This window comes from Clinocottus analis, unplaced genomic scaffold, assembly GCF_023055335.1.
Source record: "Clinocottus analis isolate CAN_PGR_092001 unplaced genomic scaffold, fCliAna1.0.p SCAF_6, whole genome shotgun sequence".
Lineage (NCBI taxonomy): Eukaryota > Metazoa > Chordata > Actinopteri > Perciformes > Cottidae > Clinocottus > Clinocottus analis.
The window spans coordinates 8,764,591-8,780,992 of record NW_027176218.1 but is presented as its reverse complement, the minus strand read 5'-3'; the positions used below and the strand labels follow the sequence as shown (position 1 = coordinate 8,780,992).

The window sequence follows — 16,402 nt, the reverse complement described above, 5'->3', positions numbered from 1 at the left end:
CTCTTTGTTGGCTTAGCAGCGGCGACGTTTTGTTGTTATTTTCGCTGCAGCCGAAAAGGAGGCTCGGATAATTTTGGTTTTCATATTGTTCCGTAATCAACATTTCACACACTGTAGACTTAGGTGTGCTTGTCACAAGTTGATAACCACCCTAGGAATGGACTCAGACGAGGGTTATAACTATGAATACGACGACGAAGAGGAGGAATGTAGCGAGGATAGCGCTGAAGAGGAGCCCGAGGACGACACCCTGGAGCTCGGAGAGGTGGAGTTGGTCGATCCCGTGGTGGCTGGTGGAGAGCGAGACGAGTGCGGGGAGACTGGTGGAGGTGGCCACGGTCCCGGCGAGGAAGAGGAGGAGGACTACCGCTTCGAGGTTTTGACTGCCGAGCAGATCCTCCAGCATATGGTGGAGTGTATCAGGGAGGTCAACGAGGTCATCCAGGTAGGTATTCTGGCATGTCGGCATCAGGAAAGACCGGGGTCCAGGCTTGGTTTGAGCTTAAACAGGCCATGGACGTTAGCTTAGCCATTAGCCCATAAGGAGTAGTTTACTTGCTGGAAGTTGGCAGTTTCACAAGTGATACGATTTACACAATACTTAAATTAGTTAGTTCTCTAATGTAGCTCCCTTGTGAATAGTTCGTGTATAATTAAGATATGGACAACTGTAAATGTTCACGTTTAAGAAACAATTTCCATACGAGTGCCAGGAAGTAGTCTAATCCCAATTGAGAAGTTGGCAGCAACGTTTGCTAAGCTAATGTTAGCTTGCGAGTCAGCTAGCAGGCTACCTAGCCAACTATAACCATTAATCGAGCCCCTGACTGCAGAAGCACCGTTTCTTTAGTGTTAAAATGAAGCCACGTTAACTTCCAACTCGTGCAAGTCGACAGTAGGAGTGCGTTTACCAAACAGTCTAAAATTAACGTTACAAATGTGCTAAAATAACAATCGTTGACGGTATTTTAATTTTGGACGAAAGGCTTGGTCATCGAGTTGGTTAGCAAGTTAGCGTTACATGCCAGGACAATTTGTGTGTACGTTAACGCGCTGTCTTATCGTGATTTTCAAATGAAAGTTTGTATGGATCGCAAGAACATTATAACCTGGCAACAGCTAGCTAGTAGTTATAGCGTAAATTTAATACATGGGTAAACTCACTGGAGCCCTTCGGTTTGTCGTTAACTCGGGCCTCCATTTCATATCACTTAATTTACAGTTAGGTACAGAATATAATGGAAAGGGATTTTGTTAGATCTGTCACTATTGACGTTTTTGAGAAATAACGTTGTATTTTATACAATACGGTGTTTTTCAGTGACATTATTAACCACGCGAATGGGTAAAAAATCAGTACAGTGGATAGGGTAGAGCCGCATGGCAGCAGAAACAACAGACATGGGGATTCTTCTAAAAATAGGATTTACATCTTACTCAACATTTAGGTATTTTCCGGCATCAACAAATAACCTTTTCAGCAAACAAAATAACCACATCTGTTTTCAGAATTTAAGTTTTCAACATTTAGTATGAGACGGTAGGATAGTTAACTTAACTTGAAATTACTTTTTCATGAAAATGCTTCCAGTGACTGTGCATTCACATGTCAAGAGTTGCCTGGCCTCTGAAGGGGTAAAGTAAATGTGGCTGGTGGATTTATTGCATCTGTTGTCTGTTAAAGATTCCACCGCAAACGTCAGATACACAGACTATACTTCCAGGAGGATTGTCCATATTAAATACATTTTTATTAACAGAGGTTTCTAATATTTTCCACCCCATTTTATATCGGTGAACGCCGAGCAAATATTCAGAACACCTCTCAGTGATCCATTTTATCCTTAGTGTCCTTTGAGCCTTTTGCAGGTGTCTGAAGTTTGGCGGACAGCACATGAGCACATGTGGGGCTACACATTCATAAATGCTTGCAAAACTGAAAGAACAACATAATGGTTTGAATAAGTAAATTTGACTTCATAAGTAAATAGTCTAGGATTAATAATTGAAATCTAACTATGTTAAAAGAAGCATTTTTCCTTTTCAATTACACAATTAATAGGATAACATGACAGAATAACTTGCATAGTTATACACTAATTAAGGTTGGTAATTGTTGGAGAAAATTACAATAACCACATCAGTACCATTACCCTTGAAATGGAATTGATACCAGTGTAGTCCTTCATTTGCTACATTGCATTTAGTCATTTATTTTTTTTAAAATTACTCCAGCAGTGCATTTATTTTCATCAGACACGACGGGCATTTAGTCATACTCTGAACTGCCAACTCCGTCAAATACACAGTGCTTGACTTCACCACACCACAAACTGAGGGGGCTGCAGCCTTAGTGGGCCAATCACACTATGCGTTATAGCAAAGAATGCTTTCAGTGATTGGCTGCAATTAAAATCATATACATAGTGGGTTTTTTATCTTCCAGGACTGGGTTTAAAAAAAAGGATAAAGGTATCTTTTGAAGGTTTGATACTACTGGTACCGGACCTATTTTGGTCTAGGGATATGAATGGTAAACATTCTAACTATTTACCGACAATATATATTTTTGGTTGATTAATGCCATCAGGTAATTGTTTAAAAGTCATGTTAAAATAAAAAAATGCTAAGCATAACTTAAGAGTAGCCACTTGTCTCTTAGAGAGACTAGCACTGTTACACCTTAAAGGTCAACCTACCATAAGTGATATATATTGTCAAAAAGTTTGCTCATTTCGGGGCTAACCCCCTTCACATTAATCAACAGGTGGCAAGCAAGACACACACACATAGCTTGTGTCATGAGGAGTTTTGGAGCATTTATTCATGGACAAATGCACTGTACACACACACTGCCCTGCTTAGTTCACACAGCTGTTGACTTCAAACACACTGTCTCCCACAACTGAACACTTGCTGACATTACGTCGCGCTTGCAATACCCTGACAGAGAATGCCTGGCAGACACACAGCTGAGAACCTAGCAGCTGAACTATTTGATGTGGTGGAGACTTATTGGGATATTGGGTACATTCGTATACATTGTGGTACAGTATAAAACAATTCCCTTATCTAATCTTGCAATTGCTGAGAACAATTCCCAGTGCTCGGTTGAACTATGGCACTGTGGCAGAATGTCCTCTACTGTTCCACCAGATCATTGTGATTTTAAAATGGCATGTAAAATGCTTATTTTCTTGCAAGACTTTTCAAGTAAGACAAACAACTTCACACTAAGGTCCTCAGTAATACACCTGCTATGACACACAGTAGTTGCATCACATACCCAAGTCATGGCTACTCTGTCAGAAACACCACCAGTGAAATACACTCTGGTTTGGGAAAAAACACCAGGGACAGCTACAAACAGCTTTGTATAGGGGAACTTATTATGATGTTTAGATTAATTAAATATTGAATTATCTTTCTATTCTAACTCATTGTACAAAATAACTTACAAAAGGCCCCCAAGGCACTTAAAGATATGCAGCGACTTCAGAGGAACACATTGTAGAACTACATTTACCTGACAAATACCTGTTGCTGGTTATGTTGCAGAATCAGATTTAGCTTACAAAATGTAACTATTACAATATGATATTTAGAAACTACCCAGCCTAATATTAGGCTATATACACTGTCCTGATAATGCCTGTAATGTCTTTCAATATTTTGACTGTTGCAGTCAAAATATGAATTCAAGAGACTTTTATTGTGCAATATTAATAGTTAATAATTTAACTTCATTTAATTTCTTTATTCTTCTTTTTCTACTACTGGCAATACCAATATTCCCAGTAAGCGAATGGGTGAAAAGTAAACCCCTAAGACGCTGTTTGTATGAGCACCAGAAATCATTAAGCTATCCCGTTAACAGTCAGGGGCGCCATCGATTACAAAAATACATTGAAGTTTTGTAGTTATTGAGGACGGAGACCCAACAATGTAGTGCTCTGCAAGCTAGACAAATTTGAAATGGCTTATCACATTACAATATGCACAAACACTTCCAAAAGCAAGAGAATCCCTGAACATATTTTCAAGACGACAATGGCAGCAAGACGGCACCATGTCCTGTTTCCTCTCCAAACATTGATCTATTCTGATTATCAAAAAGAGGATCATGTTCCTGTTAGTAGTGGTCATCACTTAACATGGATTTTATTGGTATATTGGTAGCAACATCACACGCTAGGGACTGCAGGGTGCCCTGTCTCTCTGTCTCTCTCTGTCTGTCTGTCTCTCTCTCTCTCTCTCTCTCTCTCTCTCTCTCTCTCTCTCTCTCTGTCTCTCTCTCTCTCTCTCTCCCTCTCTCTCTCTCTCTCTGTGTGTGGAAGATCTGCTCAGTGAAATGCCAAGATCAGTAGAGAAGAGCGAGCGAGGAGAGCAACAAGCGTAACAGAGAGCAAACCGCAGTAAAGAAACTAAGCCAAAATGAAACCATACTCCTTATGTATTGTCATTGCATCGATGCACAATTTGCAATGCTTCTTAGAATTGAGAACTTTTCACATTTTTTACTTCTATGGTTGTAGTTTGTGGAGCTATTTTATTGGATGGTAACATGAGAAAAGGTGTTTTAGTTGTTTGTGTCTACTAACGTACATAGGTGGACAATAAATGGTAATGGAAAGACTATTGAATCTGAAACTAGTTTTTGCCATTTCAACTTTGTATATGAATTTACTATGAGACTTTATCAACTTCCTAAAAAACCTTGGCCATTAAGCTTTCTGTTGTTCCACTGAAGAGAGTTGAACTTGCAATAGCAGATTTGTGGAAGTAGCTTTTTATGTCACATTTACTCTTTGTTGATCTAACAGTGAAAATTGGCATTAGTTGAATGTAAACTTTAGGTCTATGTCTGACCAACCTTTTCCTGTTTCTTTAGAACCCTGCGACAATAACACGCATCCTTCTCAGTCACTTCAACTGGGATAAAGAAAAGTTGATGGAAAGGTAAGAATCTCTGAAAGACATTCTTTATTTTAAGTTAAGTTGGCATAGAAGTTACTGGAAGAGCTCATGCTTAATGCTTTTTTCAACACTTTTTTTGTCTCAATTTGTACAGGTATTTTGACGGAAATCTGGACAAGCTTTTCTCTGAGTGTCATGTCATTAACCCCAGTAAGAAGCCTCGCATTCGTCCTGCAATCAACACTAGATCATCAGCACAGGACATGCCATGTCAGATCTGCTATCTGAACTTCCCTAATGCTGTGAGTCCCATATTGATGCCAGTATTGTGTTTGGCTCACCGTATGTTTGTTATTCAGTTCTGAATTGTTTTTCCAGAACTACCTTAGCGAACACAATAGCAAAAGTAAAAGAGAATGTCTAACTTCCATCCATCCATTACCTGAACCGCTTATCCTCATTAGGGTGCGGGGCGCTGGAGCCGATCCCAGCTGTCATGGGGCAAAGGCAGGGTACACCCTGGACAAGTTGCCACTACATCACAGAGCAGACATATAGACAGACAACCATTCACACTCACATTCACACCTACGGGCAATTTAGAGTCCAATTAACCTATGGCTAACTTGACATTGGAAAATGTGATATTTTTATTTGTCGTAAAGTAGATACGTTGAAATCCCCCCCCTCGCATGAGACGTATAACACGTGCGTGCGCCGTTTTTTATGAGTCTTCCCACTCACCTGAAACAGAACTTTTAAAAGTGTGTGAGTGAACACTCCAGCCTTTTATCCACCAAAAAAAGAGCCTTAAATCGTCAGTGTGGGAGAGTTTTTGGGATATAGAAAATGACCAGGGAGTCATGTGAACCACGGATTTATTACACATCATATTGTGAAAAAACATTTTGCTGGCAATTGTCATTGGCCTATATTCACTAAAAAGTATGCGATTTTAAGATTGCCATTAATGCTTTCTCAAAGCTTGTGTGATAACAATGCATGTTAACAACAAATCTGTGTTTATATCATCGATAGGAGTGCTAGTAATGTTAGTAATTTTCACTACAATAGCTGTTATGACATAGTTAATGATGACGTTACATATTATAGATACTTGGCTGGAGGCCTATTAGAAATGATGAGTCAAACTTTTATATTATTAAATAAAACAGATGTTGACTAAATGCATAATAATAATAATAATGCAGTAATAAATCCCAATATATTGCAATGTTTAATATTGCAGTAATCAGCATATTGACTTCTGTTTTGTGTAATATCGTATTGTGAGTTCTCTGATGATTCCCACCCCTAATACCTGTGGTCTTATGAAGCTGGCTATCAACTCGGTAAAGCCACTCTGGGTTTCTCAATCTGGCTATGAGCGTTTTCAGATAACAGTGGTTGTGTTTGCTGCTGATGACCAATCACAAACATGGACAAGTCTGCTGTCAGCTGAGTGACAATTTTTTTACAAACAAAGAGAAAACTATAATATGGAACAAACACATAAGTTAAATACATAATCCAGGCTAAAAAAGTAAGACAGTTCAAACTGACAAATGCTGGGAAAATATCATTGTTTTGTCTAGGGCACGAGCAAATCTGACTAGAAATACATGTGTGTATTACATTAACTTAATGTGTTGCTAAAATGTCTTCTTATAGGATCCCATCATCTCATTAGCGTGTCTGATTTATAGTGTAGCCTTAATTGTTCAGCTGCAACCCCAGCTGTGTGAAACGTACAAATGCATCTAATAATGTTCATAAGGAAATCTATGGTGCTCTATATGGGCAGTCATTATATAAATCTGTAATTTTACACATTGACACGGTCTATGATTTTTTGGCAGCTGTCCTTTCTGCATTTGTCAGTTTAAACTGTGTTGCTTTTAGTCTGAATTATGACTTTAATGTCTTCATATTTGTGTAATAATATCTAAAGATCCATCTACTGAGATTTGATTGGTCAGTAGGTGTTTTTTTTTACAAGTTGATCTCTTATCTTGAACATAACGAGCTCAGGAGCAGGTTAGGTTACCATGGCAATCTACCAGTTAAGAAGTTAACCTCCAAGATAGCATGGTAACTTCAGGGTTAACCCTGGGTTTCCAGTCCTAACTCCAAATCTGGCTTTGTGGTACAGCCCCCTCATGGCCATCACGTACTATTGTAGGGCATTGGTACTTCAATCGACACAGGGATTCTTGTGGACGTGGCAAATGTAGAAAGTTGGTTTTACCTAGAAACCTTAGTTTCAGGAAGCATTACAAGTCCTATAAAACATAAGTACTCCTTATCGTAATATCTTAATGCTGCATGTCTTTTTTTAAATCGAGACTACAGAGATGTGACAACTCTTATATGGGCCAACAGTAGTCCAAGTCAGTACTCAACATTTTTTGGTTCGTCTGGTTATTGAGCTCATTACAGTACAGCACAATTCTTGTCCCTCTGACCTTATGAAAGCTTTGATTTAATCTAGTGTACAACAGAAAGCATTTTTTAGTTTGCTATCTTTTTTTAGACAAACCCATTTCAGATGAATTCAACATCATCAAAAGAAAAATGATTAAGGTAAAATATTTAACTTAATCATTTTTTATTTAGATTTTAACTAAATCAGGATTTAATGATTTGTACTTCAAACATGCGGTACAATCGCATTAGAAGGCTGGTTGCAGATACCCTGTTAACTAGGGCTGTCAAAATTGCTCAAAAATGACATTTGAATATTGGCTTTGAAAAAACACGTACATTCGAATATATCCGAATTTCTGGTTGCGCAATAGGCACGTCAATAACAGGGCAAATTAATACGAGACATAACTACTTGTATAGGTCATTTAATTAAGTTTAAACATATTTAACAACATATTACCTACACAAAATAAGTAAATTAACTAATGGCCAAGACAGCAGACATTGGCCTCTCGCTCGCACACACGCACTCTTTCTCTCTCTCGCTCTCCCGCCGTCACACTATCTGCGTATGGCGGTTTAAATGAACGACAACAATAATTTTGTGAAAGCAGACAGCGAACTTGTGGCGGACGGCGAAAAATACGTATCCCGACGTGTCTGTTCCGCTGAAGTTTCATATTTTAAGCCATGTTCTCTTGAGGGCACATTCTGGAGATGTAGCCTCACGTTGCTTGTCGTTGAACAGTATGCTAACTCTAGCTTACATAGTGACCAGACGTCCTCTTTTTCCCAGACATGTCCTCTTTTTCCCGGACATGTCCTCTTTTCGAGACCTAAAAAAATGCGTCCGGCAGGGATTCCGGAAACGTCCAGGATTTCACCACGTTGGATATTTGTGTTTCTCTGGGTCTTTATTACGCTCTTACACGTTTTGAAACGGTATCTTACGTTCCAACTTCTTGCGCGAGCTCTCACTGTAGAGAGAACTGTCATTGGTCGACCTATCTCAGGGTTGCCAGATGCACGATAATTATTCTACAAATACAACCAATTTGAGCCTTTGGTACGATACTTCTCCATGTCCAATCTGGCAACACTGAGCACCTTGTCACCTCGTCGTGGCTGCGGCGGGGTTGCCAGATTCACGAGAATTATCCTCCAAAATACTTTTTTTCTTTTTTACATTCGAATATTAATTTTCCTATTCGAAATTTGGTTTTGAACAACTATTCGAATATATATTCGAATTTCGAATATATATTCGAATTTCGAATATTCGTTGACAGCCTTACTGTTAACCCCACATTGTGGTGTCTTATCTTATTTAAAAGATGCTTCTCTCTTTCAGTATTTCACAGGCCTGGAGTGTGGGCACAAGTTCTGCATGCAGTGCTGGGGAGATTACCTGACCACCAAAATCATAGAAGAAGGAATGGGACAGGTACCTACTAACAATTTTACTGAGGGTACGAGTCACTAAACCTCGTCTTTTAATAGCAGTCTGACTAATGATTTCCCTTCGGTGGTGTTTTCTCAGACCATTTCTTGTCCTGCTCATAGTTGTGACATTTTGGTGGATGACAACACAGTCATGTAAGTATATGTTTGTGTTTATATTTGTTTGGATTTTCTTGTTATGTAAAGAGCAGGAAACCAAAAATGATCCCTGTTATTGTCAAATTTTTACACCTCTGCTCTGGTGGCCGGAGACATTATGGTCTCGGGTTGTCTATACATGCACACCTACTTCTTGTTCTTGTGAAGAGAGAAAAAAAAAAAGTCACACAACACTTTAAGTAACTGAAGAAAAAAAAATGTACCGTCAAGCTGAAAGATTAAAAATTCAACAGCAACTGTAACTGATGGCAGATAACTCATTGTCCTCACAGCAAGCATTGCGTTACATTACTTCATGTAAACAAACCCTGTACTTATCCGCTTTTGGACATGCAATCAGGCTGGAGACGTAACCACGTAAAAGATGGATGGGCGAGTCGTATTTGCTCTCTCTTGACGTTTCTACTTTTTAATGAAAAAAAAACACGTTTTCGATTTGAAATATTTACTAGAAATGAGTAGGATCCGGTGATCTCCCTTCAGCTAGCTTTTTGTGAAATTAAGTAGTGTCATATAGAGTACTCTTCATTTTGACTTCACAAATCAGCTGGTCCTCGTCCATTGCAGCAGTTTCAAAGCGAGGAACAGGAATAAATAGATAGAAACGTGGGTTCCGGCAAAAGTTGAGAGCTGCTCATTACTCGCAGACAGTAAGGACACAGTGTCACAGACATAAGAAAAAAAGTATGTATTCCAAATAGTTTTAACCTTTGTCTTTCTTAAGTATGAATATTTCATTTTGGCCAATTTTGACAGCCATACAGCATTAGCATAAAATAATGAGATGACAGCCATTTTGGAAAGACGTGTATGTAAACTGCATCATGACTGGTCTGCATACAACAGTGAAGCGGTCATTATAGTTTGTTACATAAAACATGTACAGAGAGGGACGCTTTTCACAAACAAACTACTTGAGAAGGAGCTTTGTTACATCTGCAGTGCTGAAATGAATATAATGTTTGAATTGTTGTCAAGGTCTTTGAAAAACATTCATCGAAAACATAATAAAGCCTATACACTGTGCTATTTAGTGGGTAACGGGTAGAATTGAATAGTAAAGAACACCACTATAATTTATTTTTTGAAATCAAAATAAATTTAATATCATTCTAAAATCAAATATGCATTCTTTATATAAATACAAACCATATATTCAAAGATTTCTTTCACTGCCATTTGGCCTCCTCAAAGATAAAAAGATCTCTCTAGTTTCACCTTTACTTAACTCTTTCATCATGCTGATGTTCAGCGAGTAGTGCAATGAAATAAACCTCCATAATGAAAGCATGGACACTAATCTCTTGTGCCAGCTCTTAAGCTGGCAGTAATTGTCTTAACCTACATTCTGATCTGACAAGTTAACAAGAGACCTTTCAGTGTTTTCACTGATATGTTTAGGGTCAATATTTTGTTTAATGAAATTCATTTATTAGCACTTAGTTCAAAGCCTACTATTAAACTTACTTAGTTTAGTAATTCTGAAGTTTGCTGTTGTTGAATATTTGTCAATGGACAAATAAATGTTCTTACTGTAATGCCAATTTGCAATTTTACTTCATTGAGCTACTTAGGAAAACGGGAACTTAAGTGACATCTTTTTTGTTTCCTCTACTGTTTCTTGGAAGTTATACACTGAATATGAAGGAAGGAAGCTGTTCCCAAAGTCACAATTTTTATATAATGAAGACTAATACATTATTTGACCTCTCCTATAGGCGCCTCATAACAGATTCAAAAGTGAAGTTGAAGTACCAGCATTTAATTACGAATAGTTTTGTAGAGGTAAGCTTTGGAATTTTTCTCCTTTACAGTATATGAATATTTAATATAAAGCTTTGATTTATGATGTTCAGCTGTTCTTCTGTTATGCAATATTTGGAAAAGCAGGAACTTTCTTTGTACTCCATCCATGAAACTATGAATTGATATTCTACCTTGCATTCCTTTTTTTTTTTTTTTTTTAAGTGCAATCGACTGTTAAAGTGGTGCCCTGCACCAGACTGCCATCATGTTGTGAAAGTCCAGTACCCAGATGCCAAGCCAGTGAGGTGCAAGTGTGGCCGTCAGTTCTGGTAAGATAGTTTGTTGAAAGAAAAACGTGTATTAGATTATCGTGAATTGGAAGTGAAGTAAGTTTAAAAATAATTATTAAACATTGTGTGGATTTGACTTGTGATGCCTCCCATTGGTGCAGCTTCAACTGTGGAGAGAACTGGCATGATCCTGTCAAGTGTAAGGTAAGACAATCGGGAATACATACACCTTGCAGAAGTGTTAACCTAATACTCTGCATCCTTTGAGACATTTTATTAAGATACACATGCTTCATTATGTGATATTTCTTTCTGTTTGAATTCTTTTGTAGTGGTTGAGGAAATGGATCAAAAAATGTGATGACGACAGTGAAACGTCAAACTGGATTGCAGCAAATACTAAGGTACGGAATCAACGTGGTCTGTTAATTTTACCCTCTTGTCTGGTTTGTGTTGGTCGGTAAAAAACATTTTCACTTGGGCGATAATGGGAAAAAAAAAATGTAAAGGGAGAAAGCCATACTTTTTTTCTTTACTGAATCACACATTTGTATCCTGAAACATGCAAATTACAGACATTATCATGGTGCCAAGAGATTGGGCTGTCATTATTGTTTCGAACACAACTGTAGATTTGTGGAAGACCTGCCCCTCAAAAAACAACCGTGTTAAACTTAAACATCCTCAGTACGAAAGTACTTTTTTGGTTTCTTATTTGCTTGAATTTCTTTTGCCATTTAATTAAAATGCTTTAAGCACTTGACCTGGAGTAGAGACTCACAAAAATCATTGCTCCCCTCTCATGACAGGAGTGTCCAAAATGCCACGTGACCATTGAGAAAGATGGTGGCTGCAATCACATGGTTTGTCGGAACCAGAACTGCAAAGCTGAGTTCTGCTGGGTCTGCTTGGGCCCGTGGGAACCCCATGGCTCAGCCTGGTAAGACCTAATAGCTTACGTAGTTAATGACGATGCTGTCACTTGCTGTGCGAGAATATATTTCAAACTGTCCTTTTTATGAGCGTTGTTTTGATTTACTTCAAAACTTAAGTTGTTTAAATATGTGAAAATCTTATCTTATTCAAACAGCAAATTGTCATGCCATACATTTTCATGTTCTAATACACATCTAAAATCTCCATTGTTAAAAATATTATGTGAGAAAGCATGAAAACATTAATTATTGTGAAATTGTAGCCATGCATCTTATGTTTTCCTGGGAAACATTGTTGTTCATTCTGACCCTGCTGTAACACTTTAGGTACAACTGCAATCGCTACAATGAAGATGATGCGAAAGCAGCCAGAGATGCTCAAGAGGTAAATAACATTCCTTTTGATACATTTTGAAAACTTTAAATGCAGTTTGTTGTGTCATGTGGCAGATATACCACATAACGCGCAATATGGGGCAGCAGCATGTTTGTTGTGGCATGTTTTCATCAAGTATTATAGAAGTTACAGTTCCTCATGTAACCCAGCTATATGCTATGAAGAAGTCAATCTAAAAACAGTGAGTTTGGAAACAATACAGGGATTGCTGCTGGATCTGTCTGATGATGAATGTCTATTCCACCTCTGGCAAACGTGGTTGATTGTTGCATCATTCAAATTGAAAATTGCCTGAAACGCCTGCAGAAATATGCCATGATATATTGCTGATGATGTTGTACTCTGTTTGTCTGAACATTAATGGTCTAGTCCAGCCAAGTCAAGATGAGTGTGTTGAGTTAAAGACAGTCCCATGCTGTGTGTGTGCAGCGCTCTAGGGCTGCCTTGCAGAGGTACCTGTTCTACTGCAACCGCTACATGAACCACATGCAGAGCCTGCGCTTTGAGCACAAGCTCTATGCTCAGGTCAAGCAGAAAATGGAGGAGATGCAGCAGCACAACATGTCCTGGATTGAGGTGCAGTTTCTGAAGAAGGCTGTGGATGTGCTGTGCCAGTGCCGCTCCACGCTCATGTTCACTTATGTCTTTGCCTTCTACCTCAAGAAGAACAACCAGTCCATTATTTTTGAGGTATGGTAAAAATTGATTAGCATAGCTAAGCTATTTTAATACCATAGCATGTTTACAAATACCATTTTCAAAATGTATAATGTTGAAAGTAATCTGCTATAAAATGAGGAATTAATCATTGCAATGAAATTGTTAAGAATAAGGTCCCACAAAAAAGTTTTGACAATGCGGTACAATTGTTTGTGATGCCTTGGAAGCAAACAAACAAATCCCACAACATTTTGGTCACATTTCCTTTCCTCTCTGAGAGCAGAACTAGTCCACTAACAAAGGCCCAAGACCAAATCAGTCATCCGACTGGAGGGAGGGACGAATGGGAGGAAATCAACCCAAACTTCCTGTAGTGTGAGCTAGGTCTTGAGTTGAATGCTTTGAAGTGTAGGGGACATTATCAGGAATAACTGGATACATTTTTTTGTTTAGCAGAACAACCAGGCAGATCTGGAAAATGCCACTGAGGTGCTGTCTGGCTACCTAGAGCGTGATATCTCCCAGGATTCCTTGCAGGACATCAAGCAGAAAGTGCAAGATAAGTACAGGTCAGTAAAAGAATCATAATCACTGCTGCCACTGTTATGTCTCTGGGTTCTTGGAGGCTAAGAAATGTTTTCATCTCCACAGATACTGTGAGAGCAGGCGAAGAGTGCTGCTACAGCATGTGCATGAAGGCTATGAGAAGGACCTGTGGGAGTACATTGAAGATTGAGGACACGTCCCAATGCAACAGACTCTTGAGTATCTTGACAAACTAGAGCGCTGATGCAATTTAACAGGGCAGCACGGGCCTTCTGCCGCCTCTCCTTTGGCAAACCAACCACTTTTGCATCATTTTCCTGGATTTGTTTAACAAAATCTTCAAAATAAATTATATTTAAAAGAAAGGTAGAGTAATAAAAGTAAGTGTACTACAGTATTGTTAGAAACGGAGTGGAGTCTTGAGAAAGCAGAAAATCCATCTTAAACAAATGCATTTATTTGGCTTGTATTGTAACACCTCCCCTGAACTATCTTATTTTCCTTTGTTTTTCTTTGCTTGTGAATCTTTTCTGTTTTGATTTTGATTTATGTTTCCCATTAGTGTGAACATGATTTCAACACAGCTTTAATTGTCCTACCATGTCTGCAATATCTGGTGAGATCCTTGCCTGAGTGGCTGAATGTTGATTGCAAGGGGGCAAAGACATTTTAAGGGGGAAAAGAAGGAAAACATCAGAAGAACAAAAAAAGCAAGTCTGTATTTTTCAATTTGTAAATAGTCCATATGCATGGAAGTTAAAGAGCAAGAGTGGCACGTGTTTGCATCATTTTGAAATTTTGAAATATTTATTCTTCACCAATATTGAGAAAGATGTACTTTTGCCATGTAGGTTCAGTCCGTCTTCTTCCTCCATAGTGCGTGGGAGCTTGAACGTCTTTGGCAAAAAGGCATTCGTCCCAACATCCTCAGTCTCTGCAGAGAAGTGTACAAGTTACACCTTATCAGTAACTCTGAATGGGGAAGAATTTATCTTAGTTGTCAAGTATTCAGATAAATTACTCAGTTAAGGAGCACAGCTGAGTTGAAAAACCAAGAGCAGAAAATGTTTTACAGTTCAAAGATATGGTAGAATGCACCAGCCCTTTGTCCCTCTATTCTAACCTTTTGCCGTACCCTCTTAGTTGTTTTTAGAGGTGTTTAACATTTAAGTACATTACTAATTATTTGCAAGAGCCAAACTGAGTGACATTCACTCTTCTTTCTTTTTTTTCTCCTTCCCGACGTGGCTTGAGGTAGCCCTCTTAAAGCTCAGCCTGCACCTTGGGGATTGAATGAGGGTAATAGAATGTACTGACAGCACAGCTTTGTCGTGCTGCTAATTGGGCTGGATCACTGTCGAACAGGGTCAGGCATTTGCATCACTCTTGCAGAGACACTCGGGTGGCATGGGCCTGAGTGTCGTGGCTCCTCGAAGAGATCTCTTGCCTTGCAGTAAGACTGAACATAGCGTCAGACTGAGCTACACCGATGGACTTGCATGATCCTTAGGCAGATGAGGAATATAGGGTAAACTTCTAAAAATTGTAGGACCGTTTTATAATTGCTTTTGCATTAAAAACTGTATTTTTCACACATGGGTTGAGGAGTGGACATTGAAATGTCAGTGCCCCTCCAGGTTTTGCATTGTCCTTTTGAGATGGTTGGTCTGGTTGTCAAGCTCTCTCTTTGTAAATGCTCGTTCATGTCTCTGTAATATGGAGGTCTTGACTAGATTGACTGGAGGGGATGTGAATATACAGGCGTTGATGCAAGTCAGAAGATGACACCAAAGTGTCAGCTGTCATTTAAACACATCCTTTAACCCAGTTTCAGATCTTTGGGGAATTCTCTCCCAAATGCTTCTAATGTGTTCAAACTATTATTTTATCCTAGCAAATTATAAACTGTATTGTTTATTTGAATAAATGTCATGAGAAATCTCATTTTTGGGAGTACTGTGTGAGTCATTAGAGTAGGTTTGGTCTCAATCATATGAATTACCCAAACATCCGTGATACATTTCTACATTATGTATTTTGCAATGTAGTGTACGACAGACCTTGGCAGAGCTGTGTCTTCCAGAATTGTGTGGAATTCATTTGCTAACTGAATAATTTTGATTTTAGGCTAAATGTTTTTGCTTTTTTGTACCACTTTTATTTGCAGATTGTATGATAAAGTTCAGGTGGTTTGTATGATGTCACTTTCAAATTCATTTTGTCTCAAGTCACAAACCAATGATATTGACACAAGTTGAATGGATAGGAACAAAAGATGGGCTATTTTCTCTAAGCTGTCTTGCAGTAACACACCAGTTATAGATGTTCAAGTGATCATTTGGCTAATATACTCTCCAGGGCTCACTCTGTTTTCATTGTGTCTGCTAGTAGTTCATGAGCATTTTGACATAACGTTTGAAGTAACAAGCAGCTACTTACATTAAATTGAGACATCCAAAAACTTTTAATACTTTTCTACATATCTTTTCTTTATGCTATGAAAGGTGTTTTATTTCCTATTAGTGTAAAAAAAAATGTGGGAAAAATTAGTTGTCTGTTTTGGAGAAAATATTAAAGTGCAAAATGTTGCAACATCGTTCTGGTGTGGGTGGTTGTTTGATAAGACACCATTTTTGTGTCGTGGCAGCAGACGTCTTCATTCCACAAAACGCGATCAATATTGTATGCTGTGGTAGTCGCTGGTGTATGCTAAACGTATCACTGGAAATATAAGTTCCAACTAAACATTCTGCCACCAGATGGGGACAGACACTTTGATTCTAACAGAAGTTTTATGTTCCAAGAGCAATGTTTACAAAATGAACTGTCACATGTTTAATCATTTACACAATCACACCTCCACT

The 16,402-nt window shown here is 38.5% G+C and overlaps 1 protein-coding gene across 5 annotated transcripts; it reads left to right on the top strand.

The window, feature by feature from the left end:
• Positions 1-15,482, top strand: arih1 (ariadne ubiquitin-conjugating enzyme E2 binding protein homolog 1 (Drosophila)). 5 transcript variants are annotated; one of them, XM_068602764.1, is made up of 14 exons: positions 1-445; positions 4,892-4,959; positions 5,072-5,219; positions 8,696-8,788; positions 8,885-8,940; positions 10,683-10,749; positions 10,933-11,039; positions 11,162-11,204; positions 11,333-11,404; positions 11,810-11,940; positions 12,263-12,320; positions 12,741-13,022; positions 13,449-13,561; positions 13,644-15,482. In XM_068602764.1, the coding sequence occupies exons 1-14, from the start codon at positions 158-160 to the stop codon at positions 13,726-13,728; spliced, it is 1,611 nt and encodes a 536-aa protein (XP_068458865.1). In that variant the 5' UTR covers positions 1-157; the 3' UTR covers positions 13,729-15,482. The 5 variants fall into 5 exon arrangements, with proteins under 5 accessions (XP_068458865.1, XP_068458864.1, XP_068458868.1 ...); XM_068602763.1 differs by having other exon boundaries at positions 13,446-13,561; XM_068602766.1 differs by having other exon boundaries at positions 2-445; positions 12,762-13,022.
• Positions 15,483-16,402: the final 920 nt, after the last annotated feature.

Coding starts and splice junctions, on each gene's coding strand:
- arih1 (XM_068602763.1), top strand. CDS start 158: ATGGACTCAGACGAGGGTTATAACTATGAATACGACGACGAAGAGGAG. Junction 446..4,891: donor AGGTCAACGAGGTCATCCAG/GTAGGTATTCTG, acceptor CTGTTTCTTTAG/AACCCTGCGACAATAACACG. Junction 8,789..8,884: donor TAGAAGAAGGAATGGGACAG/GTACCTACTAAC, acceptor GTGTTTTCTCAG/ACCATTTCTTGTCCTGCTCA.